The sequence below is a fragment of the Patella vulgata genome, chromosome 1 (assembly GCF_932274485.2).
Source record: "Patella vulgata chromosome 1, xgPatVulg1.2, whole genome shotgun sequence".
In the NCBI taxonomy this organism is placed as follows: Eukaryota; Metazoa; Mollusca; class Gastropoda; family Patellidae; genus Patella; species Patella vulgata.
In genome coordinates, this window is record NC_065879.2 from 40,605,058 (window position 1) to 40,631,630 (window position 26,573).

General features: G+C 37.2%; 1 protein-coding gene across 1 annotated transcript in view; it reads left to right on the top strand.

The window, feature by feature from the left end:
* The window catches only part of LOC126825982 (WD repeat-containing protein 5), a 69,107-nt gene that overhangs the window by 15,206 nt on the left and 27,328 nt on the right, over positions 1-26,573 (top strand). Inside the window, exons 5-7 of the mRNA XM_050555540.2 lie at positions 1,946-2,035; positions 14,967-15,056; positions 18,692-18,775. Coding sequence (XP_050411497.1) covers positions 1,946-2,035; positions 14,967-15,056; positions 18,692-18,775 — 264 coding nt within the window. The remainder of the gene's footprint in view (positions 1-1,945; positions 2,036-14,966; positions 15,057-18,691; positions 18,776-26,573) is intronic.

Below are 26,573 nucleotides of genomic sequence, written 5' to 3' on the forward strand. Positions count from 1 at the left end.
CGTAACTTCCTGAATTACGGCCCTTGATTATACGAAAACTCACGTTTTTAGCTTGTGGTGCCTCTAGAGGTCACAATTTTTATTTGATTTGAAAAAAAAAAAACGTTGAATATATCACTGTTACACCCTAAAGATAGTGAAGTTCAAAAGCTAATGAAGATTGCTTTTGAATTTCGTTAAAATCGAAACCAAAACTGCCGGACAAAATGGCCACCCCTTGTACGCAAATAGTGTAAATACTGTGGACCCTCTAGAGGCCACAATTTTGATCTGATTTTCATGAAACTTTAAATTTAAGTTTATACCTCAAAGATCTTGGTGCCTTCAGATAATTGCGCACATCTGAACATAACTTCCTGGATCAAGGCACCAGATTGTTAGAAAAATCGCATTTTTAGCTCGTGGACCCGCTAGAAGTCATAATTTGTATTCAATTTAAAAAAAAACGTTTAAATATATCACCGTTACACATCAATGAAGGTTGAGTTCAAAATGGTCAAAACTGCCTGACAAAACCTGGCTAATTATATATGAAAAATATTTGAATTTTGCAAAATAAAAACATAAGACGGCATACAACCGTAGACACAGACTAGTCACTGGTGTAAAAGTATTTAATACCAAGGTTCTTTTTGCCTGTTCTCTATCCATCTCTCGTTGCCTGGCAACCGCTGGTTAATTGTTGATTACCAATAAGCCAGAGATGTCTGTCCCTGTACCTTTCAAAATATTGGTGTGGAATGGTGTTGAGGCCAAAAAAAGGGGGTTTCTGTTTCCTGTAACGGATGGAAAATAGGGTAGGGTCGGTAGGTAGGGTTTTTTTTTTCCTTTTTAATGCTACATTGTTAGATCTAGTAGTAGATCTACCGTAGCAACTAGCATAATATTCTGTGCGAAATAAATCTTCAATTTTATGTTAGATTTAGTCGGTGCCGAGCAACATGAAGCACGAATAGATTGGTGGATTAGTCCGGTCGCCAAACCCAATTTTTCGAGTCTACCTGGAGGTTCACCCAGCAGATTCTGAAAGAGGACACCCTAGACTACTAAAATCAATACAAAATCAACTTTGTATACAATTTCCAGATTCAGCCATAGCTCTGCCGGACTAGATGGAATTCTTGGATAATTGTTTAAAATGTATCAGAGTCTAGATTATGATTTAAATATTCTCTTAGGGTGCAAATGGACTTTTTAATGGTTCTATGCTAAAAAAAATAGCATAGGTGCACTAGGCCATTTTGTTCAAGGGAAAGAACTTGCGATGAAAACTTAAAAAATCATACCATGCCGTCGCACGAAATAGGTCCGTAATCAATTTATTTGTCTTCTTTTAAATACCAATCGAGCAGAGATCGTATCCACCTGTTTGAAATATACGTTAACTTGTTTTTGTCCAATTGCGTGCTGATACTTATTAGAACGAAGGTTGTGAGGATTATAGCTTTTCGGAATGTGCAGTGGTCAATCTAAACGAAACCTGTAGTCTTGATTTTCACGTCAGTTTACACTCTCGCGTCAGCAGTATGGCAATTCTTAATAATCGTTCGCTGTACAACGGTAAATGCAGATTCAAAGAACGATGGCATTTATATTAATTTATAGCAACAAATAAATAGACATTTTCAAGAATCCGATAGGCTTAGAGTATTCTGAGTGGTCGGTCGTTGAACAAAAATGTTTTTGTATTTCTCATGACACTAAAAAAAAAATGAGTCTGCAGGTTTTGTAATGGGTCGGTCGGGTTTCCGGAAACAGAACTTTTTTTTTGTTGGCCTTACAACAATTTTTCCCAAGACCTAATCTAGAATTAAAAATTACAATTACATATAAATACTGATCATGGAAAGCTAAAACTATTTGAGAAACATTTAGAAACTGCATTAAATAAGATTGATGACAAATTATCTTTGTCCCAATAATTGGAAATGATTTATTATTACAGGGTATATCAGACGTGGCCTGGTCAACAGATAGTCGCTTGTTAGTTAGTGCTTCTGATGACAAAACATTAAAAATATGGGACTTTTCAATGGTAAGTCTAGTTGGAATGGTTTTATACACTCACATTTAACATAGACATACATTTATTGTCACTATTCTTATGACTAGGGCTGCAACGATTCACAACTACCTTGATTCGGCTCGATTATCGATTTTAACCATTCGATTCGATTATTTTCGATTCGATTATCAGCTACAATAGCCAGTAATTTTTCCTGTATATAATTCATTAAAAACAATGAAAACACAAGACTAAAATTCTCTTGAACACTTTTATTGGTTTGACAGGTTTGTTGTGTTTCCTGTTTTATGGGATATGTCAGTGTAGCATACTCTACAAGTTGCCACATCTTGAGAGTTTTTTCTTACACCAAAATGATTCCAAACTTTAGATTTCAAATGACCAGGTGGTCGAGAAAGTACGTCATCTGCCATAATTTTACCTTCCAGTCGTGTTTGCTTGACTACGGGTAATACTCGTTCAGTGACCGCCCTAGACTCTTAAAACCTTTAGCCAAATCAAAATTTTATTAGCCAATTCAGAAAGTTTTAGCCAAATATTTTATATCATTTTTATGTTTGTTAATTAAAAATGAAAATAAATGTTTAATATATACTTATATAGTACACAAGAATATTATTTTATCTCCTTGTCCATGCAAAAGTTCACATTATTGAGAGAATGAATGCAGATTCTTTTTAAGACACCACTGATCAAATGCTCTGACAAATTAAAAATTTGTGCTTTCCGGTCCATCCATTTTTATACGCCCACATTTTCATGTGGACGTATATTGTCGTCGCCCCTGTCCGGCCATCCGTCCGTCCGTCCGTCCACAATTGTTTGTGAACAGTCTACAGGTCACAATTTTTATCCGATTTCAATGAAACTTAAAATATAGGTTTATCACCCTAAGATCTCGGTTCCTTTCGATATTGGCATGTATCGGACTGTAACTTCATGGATTATGGCCCCTGATTGTACGAAAAATCACGTTTTTAGCTTGTGAACACTGTAGAGGTCACAATTTTTATCCTATTTATTTTAAACTTGAAATGTATGATTATAACCCAAAGATCTCGGTTCCTTTCGATATTCGCGCATATCTGAACCTGACTTCCTGAATTATGCCCAAAACTGACAGACCTCAAATAGCGTAAAAATATGGTATATCAAGGTTGTGGACCCTATAGAGGTCACAATTTTTATCTGATTTTGTTGAAACTTGAAATGTATGTTTATATCCCAAAGATCTCAGATCCTTTCCATATTCGCGCATATCGGACCGTAACTTCCTGAATTATGGCCCCTGATTGTACGAAAAATTGCGTTTTTAGATTGTGGACCCTATAGAGGTCATAATTTTTATCCGATTTAAAAAAACGTAGTATTATATCACCGTTACACCCTAAGGACGACTGAGTTCGAATTTCGTGAAAATCAGCCCAAAAATATGGTATATCAAGGTTGTGGACCCTATCACTATACGACTGGTACCGTGGAATCTAGGGTAAATAGCGTTATTATCTAAATCTCAACTTTCAATTTTGATTACCAAGCATTAATTGACTAGTGTTTAGTTTGTCGACACGTGTGTAATTATAAGCGTCCCACTTAATTTTGACGACTGTTCAATAATTAGTTGGACAGTCCAATTTCCCGAGTTGTGATTAAAATTAGTCAAGGTGTCCAATTACGCCAGGTATTCAATTCTGTTGCCGAACATCCAATTTCACATGCGTTGTTCAGATTTTAACGAAATGTTTATATTGAAGGAGTTGTAATATAGTAATGCCGCCGTGAAAACGTGTACATGTATAATGTACAGGCCGGTTTGAATAACAACAAAATGAGTTCGGTAATCTCGGGAAAACATTTACCGGCATTCTGTATCGGTTAGGATTTTTTTCTAACGCACTGTACATGCATATAACGTCGGCCAAAATGTATGCAACAATGAACAACTTTTTATACGCTCCCACATTGAAATGTGGTCGTATATTGTTGTTGTTGAAACTTGAAATGTAAGTTTATAACCCAAAGATCTCGGTTCCTTTCGATATTCGCGCATATCGGACCGTAACTTCCTGAATTATGGCCTCTGATTGTACGAAAAATCACTTTCTTTTTAGCTTGTTCTCTATCCATCTCTCGAAAATGTGGGCGTATCCTGCCTGGCAGCCGCTGGTTATAAGCATGAGGTCATTGAGGGTTAGCTCGACGGTCTCGGTTAATAAGGTCTAATTTTTGTCCACATGTTGATGAACCCAACGAATGACTTACGTTCGAGATGCCACTCTCACTCACGGAGGTAGATTCTGGACTAACAGTAGTCGTAGGAAGTGAAAAAGGAATCTATCCTTATTTTGGGTTTACAAGTATTAGTTGTCATTATTGTGCGTTTTATTTATTTGCTGCGTAAGTAAAGAAAACTCGCAGTGAAGCGAATGTAAACAACGCAGTGCCACACAAAAGGGGCGTAACTGTGTTTTATAGTCTCGAGACTCGATCTTTCGGTCGTTTTAATGCGTAAAATTGACAGATTTGCGACTTGTAAGATTGAGACTAGAGTAATTAATGTACTAAAAATAGACATTCCATCGAGTCGATCGAAAGAAGCGTTGAATGAGACGATTTCGAGTTAAATATTAGCAGATTTACGAAATAACACTCTCTAAAATTTGTTCGCCAAAGTTTTCGCCAGTATCATCAATTTATTCGCCAATAAAAATAATTGTCGCCATTGGCGAATGTCTAGGGCGGTCACTACTCGTTAAACACGAAAATATCCGAAGATAATGACCGGAATTATCAGATAATGAGATCGTTTAGAATTTATATAACGATTACCGAAGCTATTGACCTAAATTAACATCAAATGAACATTCGGTACGTCACCAATTTTAAATAAATTAACTTTTGTCAGCATACGGAAATTATTTTAAAGGGAGGTCACTCTGTTTTAGTTATGTTTTCGAGTGACATTCGTGTCTTGTTAAATAACGTAAATTAAAAGTTACGTAAATACAAAGGTTTTTTTTAAATTTTAAGTGGACTTAATTGCTTCAGGTCTTTCATTTTTATACGCCCACATTGAAATGTGGACGTATATTGCTGTCGCCCCCGTCCGTCCGTCCACAATTTCTTGTGAACGCTCTAACGCCAAAAGTTATCATCCAATTGTTTTAAAATTGATATATGTTGTTTACATTAGTGAGATGAAGAAGCTTTTAATTTCAATAATTTCCGTTTATTACGTCTAGAGTTATGGCCCTTGTTTCACTTTGTTGAACCTTGTGAACTCTCTAATGCCAAAAGTTAACATACAATCTTTGTGAAATTTATATGCAATATTTAAGTTAGTGAAACAAAGAAGCCTATTGAATTTCAACAATTTCCGTTTATTACGTCTAGAGTTATGGCCCTTGTTTCACTTTAATGAACCTTGTGAACGCTCTAACTCCAAAAGTTATCATCCGATCTTTCTGACATTTACATGCATTATTTGAATTAGTAAAATGAAGAAGCCTATTGAATTTCAGCAATTTCCGTTTATTACGTCAAGAGTTATGGCCCTTGTTTCACTTTATTGAACCTTGTGAACACTCTAACGACAAAAGTTATTATCCGATCTTTCTGAAATTTATATGCATTATTTAGATTACTGAAACGAAAAAGCCTATTGAATTTCGGCAATTTCCGTTTATTACATCTAGAGTTATGGTCCTTGTTTCACTTTATTGATCCTTGTGAACGCTCTCACATTAAAAGTTATCATCCGATCTTTCTGAAATTTATATGCATTATTTAGATTACTGAAACGAAAAAGCCTATTGAATTTCGGCAATTTTCGTTTATTACGTCTAGAGTTACATGTATGGTCCTTGTTTCACTTTATTGATCCTTGTGAATGCTCTCACATTAAAAGTTATCATCCGATCTTTCTGAAATTTATATGCATTATTTAGATTGCTGAAACGAAGAAGCCTATTGAATTTCAGCAATTCCCATTTATTACGTCTAGAGTTATGGCCCGTGTTTCACTTTATTGATCCTTGTGAACGCTCTAACGTCAACATTTATCATCCGATCTTTCTGAAATTTATATGCATTATTTAGGTTACTAAAACGAAGAAGCCTATTGAATTTCAGCAATTTCCGTTTATCACGTCTAGAGTTATGGCCCTTGTTTCACTTTATTGATCCTTGTGAACGCTCTAACGTCAAAAGTTATCATTCGATCTTTCTGAAAATTATATGCATTATTTGAATTAGTGAGACGAAGAAGCCTATTGAATTTCAGCAATTTCCGTTTATTACGTCTAGAGTTATGGCCCTTGTTTCACTTTATTGATCCTTGTGAACGCTCTAACGTCAAAAGTTATCATTCGATCTTTCTGAAAATTATATGCATTATTTAAATTAGTGAAACAAAGAAGCCTATTGAATTTCAGCAATTTCCGTTTATTACGTCTAGAGTTATGGCCCTTGTTTCACTTTATTGAACCTTGTGAACGCTCTAACGCAAAGAGTTATCCCCCGATCTTTGTGAAATTTATATGCATGATTTAAATTAGTGAAACAAAAAAGCCTATTGAATTTCAGCAATTTACTATAATTACTTCTAGAGTTATTGCCCTTGTTTCACTTTGTTAAACCTTGTTAATGCTCGATTGATGATAGTTATCATCCGATATGTATGAAATTTATATGCATCATTTAAATTTGTGAAACAGGTCTATTGAATTTCAGCAATTTCCGTCAATAATTTCTAGAGTTATGGCGATTGTGAACGTTTCAATGACGAAAGTGATCATGTGATCTGTATGAAATTTATATGCATTATTTAAATTAGTAAAATGAAAAAGCCTGTCAAATTTCAACAATTTCTGTAGATTACTTCCAGAGTTGAGACCCTTGTTTCAGAGAGAGAGAGAGAGAAATGGGATTTAACGTCCACTTGACACAAACTAGGTCATTTCGGGACTAACATATGGTTTAATTTTATTTCAATAATTCGCTTGCGCGTAGGGGTCTTTAGCAGTGGGAGGAAACCGAAGGACCCAGAGAAAATCCACGAGATTGGACAGGCGACCCTACTCCTTGCCACGTACAACCGGGGATTCGAAACCACGCCAGTTGACTCAATGACAGACTTTATGATACAGCGCGCGCAAGCTAACCATTCAGCCATCCAACCCCCCACCCTTGTTTCAGTTTGTAGAACCTTGTGAACCCTCAAACAACAAAATTTATAATCTGATCTGTATGGAACTGTCTTGTAAAGGCCCGCAATTACCTACAAAGGAATAAATATGCGACAACCTTTGACGACCGCTCGGACGATTTAGCTGCTGTGGGCGTATGTTTTGTTGCCTGGCAACCTATCTTTTTTCATATTGTAAGGTGTACGTTGTTTTTATTTGAAATTTAATTTGCAATTGATCCGAATCGAAATTTGAACGTTGTAGATCGTGGATCGAATCGAGGCGGCTAGTGTCGGTTATCGGTGCACCGAACTGAATCGTTGCAGCTCTACTTATGACCACTTTACACGCCAGAGTTCTTTTATTATCATTAAGTAAGAGTGATGAAACTTGGGGTAAAGTTTCAATACATCAATTCATTGACTAAGTTCAACGATGAGTATTTTCTGCATAGGCAAAGTAGAGACTTCAGTTTGAACAGTTGAGACTTTGGAACACAATCATACTAGGTGTAGCCTTCATTGGTTTCAACTTCAGAACACGATAACTTTCATTGTTGTGAGTATAGTTTCACTATATGTACATCAATACCATGGCCAAGTTCAATGATAAGAATTTTCTGTTCAGTGCTTAGCGATTTGATTGGACGTAATAACTGCGCACAAAGCAGACTTTGGTTAAACTGATTAACTATATGAATAGAACAATTACTATTATTGATTCCTGTCTATCTATCCATCCCTCCGTCCTTCTGACTGTCTGTCCTTCACATTTTTTGGGACACAATAACTCTCCAAACTGGGTATAGGTGTTTATTAGGTGAATGCCTTGAAGATGAGCACTTTCTGCTTAGGCTAAGCCAAGATTTGATTGATTAATGCTTGGAACACGATAACTTTGGTTCTAATTAAGTGAGAGTGATGAAACTTGGAGTTTTGTTTTTCTGCTCATGGTAAGCAGACTGATAAGTAATTGGATTGGTCGAGAATTTGGAGCTTCTTGAAGTTCTTGACTAATAAGTTTGATGATGAGTATTTTTGGCTCGGGCTAAGTAGAGACTTCACCTGATTGGTCGAGACTTTGGAACACTATAACTCTCCTTCTAATTGAGGTAGAATGTTCAAACTTGGTGTAAGTATCTATTCAGTGAATGCCTTGACAGTGTTCGATCATGCATATTTTCCACTAAGGCTAAGCAGTGATAAGCAATTTGATTAGTTGAGGCTTTGGAATACGATAACTTTGGTTCCAATTGGGTGAGAGTGATGAAAATCTGAGTATAGATTCATTATATCAATACCTTGACTAAGATCGACGATGAGCATTTTTTGCTTAGGATAAGTAGAGACTTCAATATGATTGGTCGAGACTTTGGAACACAATAACTCTCTAATAGTGGTAGAATGTTCAAACTTAGTGTAAGTGTCTATTAGGTGAATGCCTTGACAGTAGAGACTTCAATCTGATTGGTCAAGACTTCGGAATACAATAACTCTCTAATTGAGGTAGAAAGTTCAAACTTATTTTAAGTGTCTTATTAGGTGAATGGGGGTTGGATGGCTGAATGGTTAGAATGCGCACGCTGTATCATACGGTCTGTCATTGAGTCAGCTGGCGGGATTTCGATTTTCTGGTTGTACGTGACAAGTAGTAGGGTCACCTGTCCAGCTTCGTGGGTTTTCTCTGAGTCCTCCGGTTTCCTTCCACTGCTAAAGACCCCTACGCGCAAGCGAATTATTGAAATAAAATTGAACCATGTGTTAGTCCCGAAACAACCTAGTTTGTGTCGAGTGGATGTTAAACCCCATTTCTCTCTCTCTATTAGGTGAATGTCTTGACAGTGTTTGATCATGCACAATTTCCACTAAGCAGGGATAAACAATTTCATTGATTGAGACTTTGGAACACAGTAACTTTGTTTCTAATCAAAACCTTTGATAAAATCGATCATGAGAATTTTCTGCTTAGGCTAATTGAGTGAGGTTGATCAAACTCTGAGTATAGATTAAACAGTTTGATTACTCAATACTTTTTATACCCCCAAATTTTCATGTGGACGTATATTGTCTTCGCCCCTGTTCGTCCGCCCACAATTGTTTGTGGACACTCTACTGGTCAAAATTTTTATCTGATTTCAACGAAACTTAAAACATAGGTTTATCTCCCTAAGATCTCGGTTTATTTCGATATTGGCATGTGTCGGACCGTAACTTCATGGATTATGACCCCTGATTGTACGAAAATCGCGTTTTTAGCTTGTGGACCCTATAGAAGTCACAATTTTTATCTGATTTTGTTGAAATTTGAAATGTAAGTTTATAACCCAAAGATCTTGTTTCCTTTCTATATTCGCGCATATCGGTCCGTAACTTCCTGAATTACACTACAGTGCTGGAGTTTGGGACTATAATCGCCGAACACCGCGGTAAAACACTCTATTTCACGGTGGAATCTTGGAGAATCGCTAGCGAAACGGCAGCTAGCCAAATCACCGCGAAATAGGGTGTTTCGCGGTGAATTATGGTGTTTCACGGTGAAACACGGTGAATCGCTTGAGTGCCGATATCATCCCGATGTAAGCATGTTAACGAAAAATGTAATTTAAGTTTAATACAAGATATGTTAACCGTTGGCGAGGCAGCTACGGTCATATTTTTAACACTGTACATGTATAACGTGGTGCCACAATGTACGTGTATGCAAACAATGAATAACTTACAATTTTTATACGCCCACATTTTCATGTGGACAAATTATGCTATCGCCCCTGTCCATCCGTCCACAATTGTTTGTGGACTCTCTACAGGCCACAATTCTTATCCGATTTCGACGAAACTTGAAATATAGGTTTATCCCCAAAAGATCTCGGCTGTTTTCGATATTGGCATGTATCGGATCAAAACTTCATGGATTATGGCCCCTGTTTGTACGAAAAATCACGTTTTTAGCTTGTGGACCCTATAGAGGTCACAATTTTTATCCGATTTAAAAAAAAAAATTCTATTATATCACCGTTACACCCTAAGGATGACCGAGTTCGAATTTCGTGAAAATCGCCCCAAAATTGACATACAAAATGGCCGCCGTTCGTTCCCAAATAGCGTAAGAATATGGTATATCAAGGTTGTGGATCCTATAGGGGTCACAATTTTTATCCGATTTTGTTGAAACTTGAAATGTAAGTTTATAACCCAAAGATCTCGGTTCCTTTCGATATTCGTGCATATCGGATCATAACTTCCTGAATTATGGCCCCTGATTGTACGAAAAATCACGTTTTTAGCTTGTGGACCCTATAGAAGTCATAATTTTTATCTGATTTAAAAAAACGTTCTATTATATCACCGTTACACCCTAAGGATGACTGAGTTCGAATTTCGTGAATATTCGCCCCAAAATTGACAGACAAAATGGCCGCCGTTCGTTCTCAAATAGCTTAAAAATATGGTATATCAAGGTTGTGGACCTTATAGAGGTCACAATTTTTATCCAATTTTGTTGAAACTTGAAATGTAAGTTTATAACACAAAGATCTCAGTTCCTTTCGATTTGTAATTTCCTGAATTATGGCCCTTGATTGTAGGAAAAATCACTTTCTTGTTAGCTTGTTCTTTATCCATCTCTCGAAAATGTGGGCGCATCCTGCCTGGCAGCCGCTGGTTTAAACGTATCATTTCATCTTATTGGCTGCTATCAAATCCAAACTTTAAATTATATTCGATGAGATTTTACACATAACTTCATTACTCGCAGCTTCAGTTAATCTAAATCAACCATTCATAAATCACATTGCCATACATGTAATTCACTCCGCAATGCGGTTAACCGAACGTCATGTGGTCATAAATGCGCGAAAACAGGAGATGTTGGGTTCGACACGGGGACTATATATTCTTACGCTGTGTTACTTGGCGAAAAGTATTTAGCAAATCTTGACTGTTACCGGTATATGATAATAATGTATTATGACGTATTAAAATAATATGTGTGGGAGGGGGTACACTGCCAAAGTCACAAAAGTGACAGCGCCATGTATTTGTTTTTTTACAAATTCCGTATCCATAGTAGTAGTAGTATCCTGGTGTTTAAGGTCTGCTTCCACATACGTGTTATCGCAGACAAGAAATAGGAGAACCGAAGCTGCTTCCTGTTTTTAGAATATGATTTTGCAATCTTATCATTTTCGGCCTTAGGCCATGGATTAGGTTTTGTGGTAAGTTCTTCCCTTTATTTAATAAAAAACTATTTATTTAATAGAATACTGTACATTTAAATGCATTCAACCAAGGGATATTCTTACGACAAATATCCACTGTAACAATATACATCTACTGTGTGCCGCTCATTTCATTTCGGTGGAAGCGGATATTAAATAAAGCCATTTCACACACACACAGACGTGTACAATACATGCGCATGTCATATATTTATACAATGGCCACACGTGTGTTAATTCTCGCCTTCACCCCGTTATAATTTACTTATACTTCTCAACCACCAAGCTAACAGACAAAGGCTTTCGACAAATCTACAGGAAGCCATTTCATTCTTTAAATTTGACCCATTCAGGTGGTTAATACAATGTAATCATCAGATACAATACTAATGTTAAGCAGGCTCTTTACAAAAACAAAGTCTGGCTCCCTAAGAAAACATCCCTTTTCAATTCTTAATCGCGGGTACAATTGGTACACTATTTGTTTTAATTGTTGTTTTAATAATTGATAATTGTGTTTGTTTTAATATGCATCTGCTTTCTTTGAAATAATAAAGCATTATGTACTTACACGTGGTATTGTTTCATCATGAAGCCCATCAAAGAAAAACAATTGAATTGTTGATGTAATAAAGATAAATATTTGCTAATATGTACTTACCGGCAGCGGCCATTCTTAAGCTATGAATATACTCATCTATAAATTATTCGCCTCTTTGTATTGTGATTTAATCATAAATAACATATTATCTGTATTATATTTTTAAAATGAATAAGTCAAGCCTTATAATGTAATTTAATTGGTCCGAGGGGTTCTTTGGGTTTGTCCGAGTAGCAAAGATAAATATGGGTCCGATATTATGCAATATCGATGCGGGTTCAACCACGAAACTTGCTTATTCACCGTCTAGTATAACTTTCGAGCTTCTGATATCTAGATTTTAAACGCAAACATACATATGTATAAGCTTATAGATTGCAGCTACACAGGGTACATGTATATGCAGTAGGAAATCGACAAGTTGGACGTACAAAAGAATGGAATCATTCAGAAAGTGTACTCAAAATAAGTAAATTATAATGGGGTGAAGACGAGAATTAACACACTCGTGGATATTGTATAAATATATGAGGCGCATGTAATGTACACATATGTGTGAGTGAAATGACTTTATTCAATATCTGCTCCCACCGAAATGAATTGGGTGACATAAAGTAGATGTATATTGTCACAGCGGATATTATTCGCCGAGTAAAACAGCGTAAGAATATACATGTAGTCCCAATCTTTTGGCGCGTTTCTGACCACGTAACATACCGTTAAGCGAGCCGCGGAGTGATTTACTGTACGTGCTGTATGGATGATTGATTTAGATTAACTGAAGCTGCGAGTAATGAAGTATATAATTTAAAGTTTGAATTTGATAGCAGCCCCAAATTCACAGATTACATCTAAGTTATAGATGAAGATGAACTGATATGTTTAAAAAATTGTAAGTTGTTCATAGTTTGCATACATTTTGGCCGGCGTTATGTATGTATAATAAAAGTGCGTTGGGGAAAAAAATCCTAACCGATACAGAATGCTGGTAAATGTCTTCCTGAGATTACCTAACTCATTTGTTATTCAAACCTGCCTGTACATTATACATGTACACGTTTCCCGGGAGCATTACTATATTACAACTCCTTTAATTTATTATAGACAATATTAGTTCGACCCTAGCTTAAGGTAGGCTCGCGAATTCCTTGCGGGAAGCACGGCAAAACACAGTGAATTCTTATCGAAACACGGTGAATTCCTAGAGAAACACGGTGAATTCCTAGAGAAACACGCCGAATTCCTAGAGAAACGCGGCGAATTCCTAGAGAAACACGGTGAATTCCTAGCGAATCTTAGAGAAAAATCGCCGCGGAATCAAGCGAAATTTCACCGTAAAATCCGATAGTTTATTTTTACCGCGTCGCGGCGATTTCGGTCCCAAAAATTTGGGAGGAACTGTATGGCCCCAGTTTGTACGAAAAATCATGTTTTTTAGCTTGTGGACCTTATGGAGGTCACAATTTTATTCCGATTTAAAAAAACGTCTGAATATATCACCGTTACACCTTAGTGACGGTTGAGTTCGAATTTCGTGAAAATCGGACCAAAACTACCAGACAAAATGGTCGCCCCTCATACGCAATATGGTACATCAAGGTTGTGGACCCTCTAGAGCTCACAATTTTGATACGATTTTGATGAAAGTTGAAATGCATGTTCATAACCGGGTTCCTTTCGATATTTGCGCATATCGGATCGTAACTTCCTGAATTGTACAAAAAATCATGTTTTTAGCTTGTGGTCCGTCTAGAGGTCACAATTATTACCCGATTTACAAAAATGTTCGAATATATCACCGTTACACCGTAATGTTGGTTGAGTTCGAATTTCGTGAAAATCAGACCAAAACTGTCGGACACATTGGCCGCCCCTAATCCGCAAATAGTGTAAACATCTGGTATATCAAGGTTGTGTCCACAATTTTGATGAAACTTGAAATACATGTTTATATCCCACAGATCTTGGTTTCTTTTGATATTTGCGCATATCGGATCGTAACTTCCTGAATTATAGCCCTTGATTGTACACAATTTAGAAGTCACAATTTTTATTCGATTTAAAAAAACGTGTGAATATATCACCGTTACACACTAAGATCTTGTTTTCTTTTGATATCAGTGATGCAGGACAGAGGGCCTGACAAGGACAGCCGTCTAGTCGTTCGGATGGAACAAAAAACCGAGGTCCCGTGTACACATTGGCGTGCACGTAAAAGATTCCTTTGGCAGTTGGAATTCGATAAAAGAGTAGTCTGTAGTGCCATGCCCGGGCAAAATTTCCCCTCATAGCACACTATATGGCGTTTACCCATCTTCATTATCCCAGTTTAGGAGCAGAACAGTAGGACGTTAAACCCCATTTCATTTCATTTCCTTTTGATAATCGCTTCCTGGATTGTGGACCCAGATAGTTCGAAAAATCGCATTTTTAGCTTGGGGATTCTCTAGAGGTCATAATTTTTTTCTGATTTTAAAAACCATTTAAATATATCACCATTCCACCATAATGAAGGTTGAATTCGAATTTCGGGAAAATTGAAATGAAACTGTCCAACAGTTTGTGTAAAAGTTGTGGAGTGTGAAACTTGAAGTGTATGTAATAACCCCAAGATCTTAGTTCCTTTCAATATTCGCGCATATTAGACCATATCTTCCTGAATTATGGCCCCTGATTGTACAAAAAATCACATTATTTTTTTTAGCTTGTTCTGTCCATCTCTTGAAAAATGTGAGCGTGTCTTGCATGGCAACCGCTTGTCAAAAAGATAAATGTGTAATTAATTCACATGTGTGATCTGTTTGATTTGTTTTGCTGTGGGGGACATCAGCCTCACAGTTGGCTATTAGTATTGAGGTAAATTATTCCAACTTGGTGTATATGTTCATGTGCCAGTATTGATTTTATTAACTTATTAGATCTGTTTTATTTTTGCAGGGAAAATGTTTAAAGACATTGAAAGGTCACAGCAATTATGTATTTTGTTGTAATTTTAATCCCCAGTCAAATTTAATAGTATCAGGTTCAGTAAGTATCAATCATGGCCGAAATATACACAAATAGATAAAAAATGAGGAAAAAAAATGAATATATATATAAAAACATCAGTGCGAACTATAGATGTATTGAGTGTGTGAGTTAGTTGTATTTTACGTCCGCTTCCACCGAGGTGATATCGCAAACAATAACATTTTATGTATACATGGTGCAATAATTTACAATGTGATTAGTGAAATAAAGGATTAAAGAATTATTAGATATTTATATATATGTACAGAAGACAGTAAAGACGGGACGAAACGTTTAATGACAAGTGCAGAATGAGATGGGTGCGAGTGGGGACAGAGATACAAAACGAATATGGGACAAAACAGAGATGAACGTGGACAGACATTTAGACATAGTATTGAAACCATTTCTCATTTTTATACGCCCACATTTTCATGTAGATGTATATTGTCGTCGCCCCTGTCCGTCCGGACATCCGTCCGTCCAAAATTGTTTGTGGACACTCTACAGGTCACAATTTTTATCTCCCTATGATCTTGGTTTCTCTCGATATTGGCATGTATGGCCCCTGATTGTACGAAAAATCACGTTTTTAGCTTGTGGACCCTATGGAAGTCACAGTTTTATTCTGATTTTAAAAAAAAACCTTTGAATATATCACCGTTACACCTTAATGATAGCCGAGTTCGAATCTCGTGAAAATCAGAACCAAAACTGCCGGACAAAATGGCGCCCCTCGAATGCAAACAGTGTAAAAATATGGCATATCAAGGTTGTGGACCCTCTAGAGCTCACAATTTTGATCTGATTTTTATGAAACTTTAAATACATGTTTATAACCCAAAGATCTTGGTTCCTTTCGATATTTGCACATATCGGATCCTAACTTCCGGATTGTACAAAAAATTTTGTTTTTAGCTTGTGGTCCCTCTGGCTCTAGAGGTCACAATTAATATCAGATTTAAAAGAAATGTGTGAATATGTCACCGTTACGCGCGTTACACCATAATGATGGTTGAGTTCGAATTTCGTGAAAATCGGACCAAAACTGATGGAGAAAATGGCCATCCCCCGTATAACCCAAAGATCTTGGTTCTTTTTGATATTTGCGCATATCGGATCGTAACTTCCTGAATTCTGGCCGCTGATTGTACGAAAAATCTTGTTTTTAGCTTTTGGTCCCTCTGGCTCTTGAGGTCACAATTATTATCCGATTTATAAAAAAACGTGTGAATTACTGTGAATATATCACCGTTAAACCATAATGATGGTTGAGTTCGAATTTTGTGAAAAATGGTCAAAAACTGATGGACAAAATATCCGCCCCTTGTATAAGCAAATGGTGTAAATATGTTGTATATCAAGGTTGTAGACCCTTTAGAGGCCACAATTTTTTCCAATTTTGATGCAACCTTAAATTTATGCTTATATTACAAAGGTCTTGGTTCCTTCAATATTCGCGCATGTCGGATCGTAGCTTCCTGAATTATGGCCGTTGATCGTATGAAAAATTGCATTTTAAGCTCGTGGTCCATCTAGAGTTAACAATTTTTATCCAATTCAAAAAAATGTTTGAAAATATGACCGTTACACCCTAATGATGGTTGAGTTCGAATTTGTTGAAATCGGACCAAAACTGCCGGGCAAAATGGCCACCCTCGTACGCTGATAGTGAAAATATTTAACCCAAACATCTTGGTTCCTTTCGATATTCACGCATATCGGATTGTAACGTCCTGAATTGTACAAAAAATTGTGTTTCTAGCTTGTGGTCCCTCAAGAGATCACAATTATTATCTGATTTAAAAAAAAACGTTCGAATATGTCACTGTTACACCGTATTGTTGGTTAAGTTCGAATTTCATGAAAATCGGGTGTGCAAATAGTGTAAACATCTGGTATATGTGAACCCTCTAGAGGTCACAATTTTGATCCGATTTTGATGAAACTTGAAATGTATGTTTATAACCCAAAGATCTTGGTTGCTTTCGATATCTGATCGCATCTTCCTGAATTATGGCCCCTGATGTTAAGAAAAATCGCTTTTTGTTGAGCTTGTTCTCTATCCATCTTTTGAAAAATGTGGGCATATCCTGCCTGGCAGCCACTGGTTTATCTATTTGTGTATATGCTTGATAACGACTTGTGAAATCTTGTTGAAACGTCGCAGTGAAATAAACCATAGTAATTGTTATTCCATAAAAGCGTGTTATTTGACATCATAAATCTAAGATGGTTGTGATGAAGTGATGCTCAGTTCCTGGTTCATACTTGTTTATGGTCATTTTTGATGTTCTTATTTAAACTGTAAAAGAAAGCTGTGTAAACCGGTTAACGATTTAAACTGTAGAATACATTAGGGTTGTCACGATTAATCGGTTTAGTTGTAGTCGATTCGGTTTCTAGCTCAAACCGATTCACATTTTGAAAAATCGATTGTCGTTTCATCTAATTTATATTGATACAATTACATAATAATATTTGACTTTTACAGTCTGCTTAAACACACTGCTGAATTGCTGCCTATTAAAACCGTATGGAAAGTACGTCTTTTGAGACTCTATACAGAAATTCCCATTTACACAGTGGCACAATCTCAATGTCGCATGGAATTCTTCGCCTACCAAATGTGTAAAATGGTTGATTTTGGCGCGAAATAGCTGTCAACAACGGACAAAACAGACATGATAATGTCATGGGCAGTATTATAATACATGGACTGAATGCATGCCGCATGAGACGGGGAAGTTGGCTATGCCTTTTTATGAGTGATAAACTGCCAATGTAATTTTAATAAAATACTGTTTTATAAAGAAGAAAACAATGCTCCAACAATATAATGGAAAGATTCCCTCAGAAATTCTTCCAGTATAAATTAATTTTCTATCCTATTGTAATTTATTATAATTCACAATCAGAATGTGCAGTTACTGTGTACGAGACAACAAATAAACGAGTTCCTGACATAACCAGTCAGGAGGATCTTCTATTTGCCCCCCTCTGCATATCTTGCCGCCTTTTTAAATGACACATGTTCTTTTCTATTTGTACTGTCTTCCACGGCTTCTCTTGTTGTTTTTCATCAATATGATTATCGCTATATATGTTAAAATATTATGTACAGAATTGTTGTACTAGTGAATTGTAATCTATTGCCAGTATTGGATTTTTAATTAGCAGTTAAAGCTGTAGGGGTAGGTCAGAACACGGGAATGTCTTACTCAGCTCAATCGCGTAACTAAATATCAAAACTCATAACTTAGTAAATGTTATTTATTGCCAATTTAAACAATTTAGCACAAACCCAACGAAATGTACTACAATAATATACAACCAGCTATTCAGTGTTCATGCGTCATTTTATAATTTACTTATCAACAAAAAATCACAAGAAAAAAAACCTTGGAACGCAGTAGACATTGCCATTATAGAATTTATACGGCACCAATATGATTTTTGGCTGGCAGATTGAATGATTCAAGAATTTTGTAATCGTGACAACACTAGAATACATAGTGTGTAGACATTTTAGAATTAGATTTAAGATGAATAATGTTATTCTTTACTCTATGTAACTGTAGTAAATATCATTTTCTTTCAATTATTTAGATTATTGGCAACTTTCTAAAAGGATATTTTATTTATTTTGCCAGTTTGATGAAAGTGTTCGAATTTGGGATGTTAAAACAGGAAAGTGTTTGAAGACGTTACCAGCACATTCTGATCCAGTAACAGCTGTAAGTACTTTTATCCCCTATTTACCCATATCTGAAAAAAAATATAACAAAAAGAGCAGGTCTGTGCATGCTATGCACTTAGCTTGCAACCAACAACGTATAATCGCGTAAATGGGAAGAGAAAACCAGGTCCTGTGCACGTAAAGGATCCCTTGCCAGTTGGAATTTGTTATAAGAATAGGCTGTAGCGCTGCTGTCCGAGCAAAACTTTCCTCATAGCCGTCTGAATGGCATATGCCCGTCTTCATTAGCCCAGTTGGAGTAGAAAAGTAGGACATTAAACCCCATTTCATTTCATTTCTTTTGATTGCTCTGCACTTATGTTAGTTTGGCTAATTTAGTCAGATGGTTGAGAAAAAAAACCCAACAATTTCCGTCAGATTATTGTCCCCCGCCTTTAGAAGAAAGCAGGGGACTATTAAAATGGGTTTGTCAATCTGTCTGTCCGTCCGTCACTTTTTTTGGGACACAATAACTCTCTTTCTAATTGAGCTAGAATGTTCAAACTTGGTGTAGGTGGTTATTAGGTCAATACCGGCACCTTGATGGAGTTTGAAGATGAGCATTTTCTGCTTAGGGTAAGCGGAGATAAGCAGTTTGATTGGTATCTCTGTTATCACTCGTCACATCAGTCAGTTATATAGAGGGATGGCTCATGTTTTCCTTTGGCGTTCGTCACTTCTGATTCAGGAAACCTGTATTGCTCAGCTATCGTAGCAATGATCTCTGTGATAAAATTATATTTGGAACGTGTTTAATTAGTTCTATCACATATGTGATAATGACTGGCACCAATATTGTCCTTTAATAATCCCCCTAGTAAAAATCCCACTTTTTGGAAAGCAGGTAAAAATCTCCCCAAATAATATTATTAGTTTCTGTTACCCAGAACCTCCTAGTCTTCAACGTACTGATTGTTTGGGACCATTGTCATTATTTGACAAAAAGTTCCATTGCTTATACGTAACCAGGAAGTTGTTATACGCCCACATTTTCATGTGGACGTATATTGTCGCCGCCCCTGTCCCTCCTTCCGTCCACAATTGTTTGTGAAACTCTAGAGGTCACAATTTTTATCCGATTTCAACGAAACTTGAATTATAGGTTTATCACCCTAAGATCTCGATTCCTTTCGATATTGGCATGTATCGAACTGTATCTTAATGGATTATGCCCCTTGATTGTACGAAAAATCACTTTTTTAGCTTGTGAACGCTGTAGAGGTCACAATTTTTATCCAATTTGGTTTAAACTTAAAATATATGTTAACAACCCAAAGATCTCAGTTCCTTTCGATATTCACGCATATCGGACCATAACTTCCTGAATTATGGCCCCTGATTGTACGAAAAATCGCATTTTTAGCTTGTGAACCCTTTAGAGGTCAAAATTTTTATCCAATTTAAAAAAACGTTTTAGTATATCACTGTTACACCCTAAGGATGGCTTAGTTTGAATTTCGTGAAAATCGGACCAAAACTGACTGACAAAATGGCCGCCCATCGTTCTCAAATAGCGTAAAAATATGGTATATCAAGGTTGTGGACCCTATAGAGGTCACAATTTTTATCCGATTTTGTTGAAACTTGAAATGTAAGTTTATAACCCAAAGATCTCAGTCTCTTTCGATGTTCGCGCATATCAGGTCGTAACTTCCTGAATTATGGCCCCTGATTGTACGAAAAATGGCATTTTTAGCTTGGGGTCGCTCTAGGGGTCACAATTATTATCCGATTTAAAACACTGTATGAATATATCACCGTGAAAATCGAACCAAAACTGCCAGACAAAATAGCCGCCCCTTGTACGCAAATAGTGTAAACATCTGGTATATTAAGGTTGTGGACCCTCTGGAGGTCGCAATTTTGTGTCGATTTTGATGAAATTTGAAATGTATGTTTATAACCCAAAGATCTTGGTTGCTTTCGATATTCGCGCATATCGGATCATAACTTCCTGAATTATGGCCCCTGATTGTACGAAAAATCGTGTTTTTAGCTTGTGGACCCTCTAGAGGTCACAAATATTAACCGATTTAAAAAAACGTTTGAATATATCACCATTACACCATTATGATGGCTGAGTTTGAATTTTGTGGGAATCGGACCAAAACTGCCGTAGAAAATGGCCGCCTCTTGCACGCAAATAGTGTAAACATATGGTATATCAAGGTTGTGGACGCTCTAGAGCTCACAATTTTGATCCGATTTTTATGAAACTTTAAATACATATTTATAACCCAAAGATCTTGGTTCCTTTCGATATTCGCACATATTGGATCATAACTTCCTGAATTATTGCCCTTGATTGTACGAAAAGTCGCGTTTTTAGGATGTGATCCCTCTAGATGTCACAAATTATATCCGATTTAAAAAAACGTTTGAATATATCACTAAACCCTTATGATGGTGGAGTCCGAATTTTGTACAAATTGGACCAAAACTGCCGGACAAAATGGCTGCCCCTCGTACACAAATATATGCAAAGAGTGTAAACATGTGGTATATCAAGGTTGTGGACCCTCTAGAGAGCGGACATAATTTTGATCCGATTTTGATGAAACTTGAAATACATGTTTATAACCCAAAGATCTTGGTTCCTTTCAATATTCATGCATATCGGATTGTAACTTCCTGAATTATGGCCCTTGATTATATACGAAAAATCACATCTTTTTTTGAGCTTGTTCTCTGCCCATCTCTTGTAAAATGTGGGCGTATCTTGCATGGCAACCGCTTATTTTTTGTTTATGTTGTTGATTATTCAATATTTTTGGCCAAGTCAAGTTAATTAGAATAATATATACTATTCAAAAAAAGTAGGGGATATTTGATTTTTAAGTGTTATTAAAGTCACCTAATGAAACTGACGAAGAAACAAATGACAAAATGAAATGAAGTTCACATTCATCGATTTATTCCAAATGATCGTTAGACTAAGTAAGGCACAGACTGACCATTATAAGGGTAAAATGATACCCGGGGTCAAACAGCAAAGTTACCACAGCATCACAACCAAGTCAGTAACGGGTAAATCCTCCTCTGTTTGCCAAACAAGCATTGATCCGACGTGGCATACTCCTAATGAGACGTCTAAGGTCATTTTGGTCCAGATTGTCCCATTCCTGTTGCAACGCAGCAGCAAGTTCTTGGACATTGGCAGGACGTTGTTGACGTTGACGTAACCTCTGTCCAAGCATGTCCCAGACATGCTCGATGGGGGAGAGGTCGGGACTCAGTGCTGGCCACGGTAATGTGGTGATGTTCTGTTGTTGGAGGTAACCTGTAACGATCCTGGCCCTGTGACATCTTGCGTTGTCATCCTGGAAGATGAAACGGCGGCCATGACGTCGTGCGAACGGCACAACATGGACTGCCAAGATGTTGTCCCGGTAGTACTGGCCTGTAACACGCCCTGCAACAACATGTAAAGCCGTTCTTCCAGCAACAGTGATGCCTCCCCACACCATAACAGAACCACCCCCAAATCGATCATGTCTGATGACGTTAACGTCTTGGAAGCGCTCGTTTCGACGACGCCACACCCTCCTACGTCTGTCCAAAAAATCAACAGTGAACCTTGACTCATCTGAAAACATCACATTGCTCCAGCGTCGATTATCCCAGTGTTGACGATCCCTACACCAACGACGTCTTGCCTGAATGTGATGATCTCTCAAACAAGGGATCACGCGAGGACGTCGGGCGCGAAGGTGACCCCTATGCAGTCGATTCCGAATCGTCTGGCCATTCACTCTCACACCAGTGTCTGTTTGAAGACGAGCGCTGATCTGATTTGCTGTGATGACACGATTTCTCAAGGCCAAGGTACGGATAAATCGATCCTGGGCTTGAGTTGTCACCCTTGGTCGACCTGAGCGTGGTCTGTCCTGTACAGATTGTGTATCACGGTATCTGGACCATAGCCTGCTTATGACAGACTGAGAAACATTCATCGTCCGCGCCACAACCGCCTGTGTTGTGCCGATCTGTAGCATGCCAAGGGCACGTAACCTTTCATTTTGGGTAAGCCGACGCATATCAAAATTTGTTTTCTGGTCACTAAAACAATTAAACTGATGTTTCCACCCTGGAATTCAATGCCACAATGACTGTAACATTCAAAGTCAGAGTCGTGCAAATCTTGGGTTGGACCCCCATGATGATCCCAAGCATCACCTGCATTCCATGCGGTAGCTATTGGTGCGTTTGGGCGTCACATGTAACTGGAAATGTTTCTTCTGTTAGGTTCTATAGTGGCTTTTTTCGTAGTCATTTGCATATTTTAGTATTATGCCCCCAAAATCAAATATCCCCTACTTTTTTTGAATAGTATAGATGTGGCCCTTGAAGAGAGAGAAAAAAAATAAGAATGTTGGATTAACTAGCAATGCAATCAATCAAATGGATTTTCTAAAATGGCATTCTTAATTAAATTAATTTCATGGGCGTCGAGATCTTGTTTAGGACTAGTTACCTATTTATTTTGGGGATCACGTGGCTAAGTGGGTGGGACGCTGGCTCGCTAGCCTGGAGGTCGGGTGTTCGATCCCTGCATTGGCCGAGAAAGTTCATTCAGATTTTCCGGCGTGGTTTCCCCTTGTCAGTGATGCAGGATGGAGGGCCTGTCAAGGACAGCTGTCTAGTCGTTCGGATGGGACGAAAAACCGAGGTCCCGCGTACACATTGGCGTGCATGTAAAAGATCCCTTGGCAGTTGGAATTCGATATAAGAGTAGGCCGTAGCGCCGCTGCCCGGGCAAAATTTCCCTCATAGCACACTGTATGGCGTATGCCCGTCTTCATTAGGCCAGGTTAGGAGCAGAACAGTAGGACGTTAAACCCCATTTCATTTCATTTCACCTCCCTATATTCTGTCTTGTCCACAGGTTTATCTTGTAGATTTTTGTTTTACGTGTAGTGCGGTTCTTCTGCACTTACTATTAGACTTTGTTTATCAGGCTTAGAAATAACGGTTTTAGATGTGCCTGACAAAATGTCAGGCAATAATGAAATAGCACCTGACACTTTCAACTTAGTGCCGGACATGTATTAATAATATCAATATAAAAGACAAATCAGTGCCGGACAAAATGACAGGCACCAGATGTTTAGTGCCTGACAAAGCCTGAATCTGTGCCTGACATTGTCTGTGACAGGTGCCTTATTTCCAGGCTTGCATGTTTATGATAATGCAAAAGATGGGATAATCTAGACAATGAGCTATTATTCTCAAATGTTGACAAATGCATAAAGACTAATATTCAAAGAAATTTTTTCTGGATGATATAGACTACCCAAATGTATTTTTATACGCCCACATGTACATGTATATTGTCATCACCCCTGTACGTCCACAATTTGTTAGTGGACATTCTACAGGTCACAATTTTTATCTGATTTTGACGAAACTTGAAATACAAGCCTATCTCCCAAAGACCTTGGTTCCTTTTGATATTAGCATGTATTAGACCATAACTTCATGGATTATGGCCCCTGATTGTACAAAAAATCACAATTTTCTTCCGATTTTGATGAAAGTTGAAATGCAAGTTCATGGCCTAAAGATCTTGTTCCTTTCGATATTAGTGCATATCGGACCGTAACTTCCTCAATTATGGCCGTTGATTGTACGAAAAATCTTGTTTTTAGCTTGTGGTCCCTCGGGATCTAGAGGTCACAATCATTTGCAAATGTAAAAATCTGGTATATCAAGGTTGTGTAGACCCTCTAGAGGTCACAATTTTGATCTGTTTTAGATGAACTTGAAATACATGTTTTATAACCCAAAGATCCTGTTTCCTTTCGATATTCGTGCATATCGGATCTAGTGCTGATGTCAAGTAAAATATTATGCATTGGATGCAAACATCGATTCTCATATCGATGCATCGGGAATTTTTTGCTGCCATTTTGTTAATCAAAAATTACAGAAATAACATTAGTATTTCTGATAGAAACATAAATTTCCCTAACATTATCATTAGGCCTATTATAGAAATGTCGATTTATTTGAATAAATTTATTTCCACAATATTCTTCTGTTATTTATTATGACATTAATATCGTCTGATTCACTTCAATTGACACTCGTTAGCCATTGTTCAAATTCGTTGTGAAGGGGTGAGCGTTTGCATTATTTATACGGATCGTATCAAAGCCTGTCTATAGGGGTTTATGAAGTACATTCTCTATTGCTCGTTTCAGAAAATAAGACTGAATCATTTTAAAACTAGCGTTAAAAAATGTCCCCGAAATACTATCCTTCTGACAGTTCGTTTGGTCATCTATGTTGAAATGAAACGTGAAATTGACCTTGGGGTTAAAGGACATGATAGCCAGGGGATGTAACCAGCAAAGCAGTCTTTGTAATCACTGGGAAATGGAGACAAACATAACGGAAGCGTAGGGTAAACAGTTCAAGCGTAATACTTTGTGCGTGATTCATTGAATTGTTCCATTACATGTATATTGTTTTATTTTGAATTATAAAAAAACACTCAGAAAAACTTATTGAAAAGGTATTATTTATTCTAGTGTACGAACTTGTGAAGTCCTCGGGCACATAAAGCTAATTATTAGTACTTTTTGCCGATGCATCGATAATACAAAAAAGGACTGAGAATTGAATCGGCGTCAGCCGAATCGATGCATTGGCGATGCATCGATACTTGATATCAGCACTAATTGGATCGTAACTTCCTGAATTATGACCCAAGATTGGATGAAAAATTGCGTTTTAAGGTTGTGGTCCCTCTAGAGGTCACAATTTTTATCCAATTTAAACAACCATGTGAATATATCACCGTTACAGCCTGATGATGGTTAAGTTCGAATTTCGTGAAATCGGACCAAAACTGCGGACAAAATGGTCGCTCCTCGCACGCAAATAGTGTAAATATATGGTACCGTATATCAAGGTTGTGGACCCTCTAGAAGCCACAATTTTTATCCAATTTTGATGAAACTTTAAATTTAAGTTTATACCACAAAGACCTTGGTCCCATTCAATAATCGTCGCACATATTGTAACTTCCTGGGTTATGGTCCCTCATTGTGCGAAAAGTTGTATTGTTAGCTTGTGAACCCGCTCGAAGTCACAATTTGTATTCAATTTTAAAAACCCTTTAAATATACCCGGTACATAAATGAAGGTTGAGTTCAAATTTTGTAAAAATCTGACCGAAACTGCTGGACAAAATGGCTGTTCCTTGTACACAAATAGTGTAAAAGTATGTAATACCAAGGTTGTGGACACTCTCGAAGTCCCAATTTTTATCCGATTTTGATGTAACTTGAAATGTTTGTTTATAATCTAAAGATATTTGCGCATATCGGACTGTAACTCCCTGGATTATGGCCCCTGATTGTACGAAAATCACGTTATTAACTTGTTGACCCTCTAGAAGTCACATTTGTTATCAGATTTTGATGAAACTTCAATTTTATGTTTATGTCCCGAAGATCTTTTGCTATTTGCGCATATCAGACCGTACTTTCTGGATTGCGGCCCCTGATTGTACGAAAAATCATGCTTTTTAGTTTGTGGATTCTCTAGAGGTCACAATTTTTTATCTGATTTTAAAAATCGTTTAAATATATATCACTATTCCACCATAATGAAGGGAAAATTCAAAATGAACTGCCCGACAAAATGGACGCTCTTTGTATGCAAAGTGTGTAAAAGTATGTAATACGAAGGTTGTGGTCCCTCTAGCTAGAGGTCACAATTTTTGTCCGATTTTGATGGGAAACCAAGGTGGCTAAGTGGGTGAGACGCTGGCTCACTAGCCTGGAGGT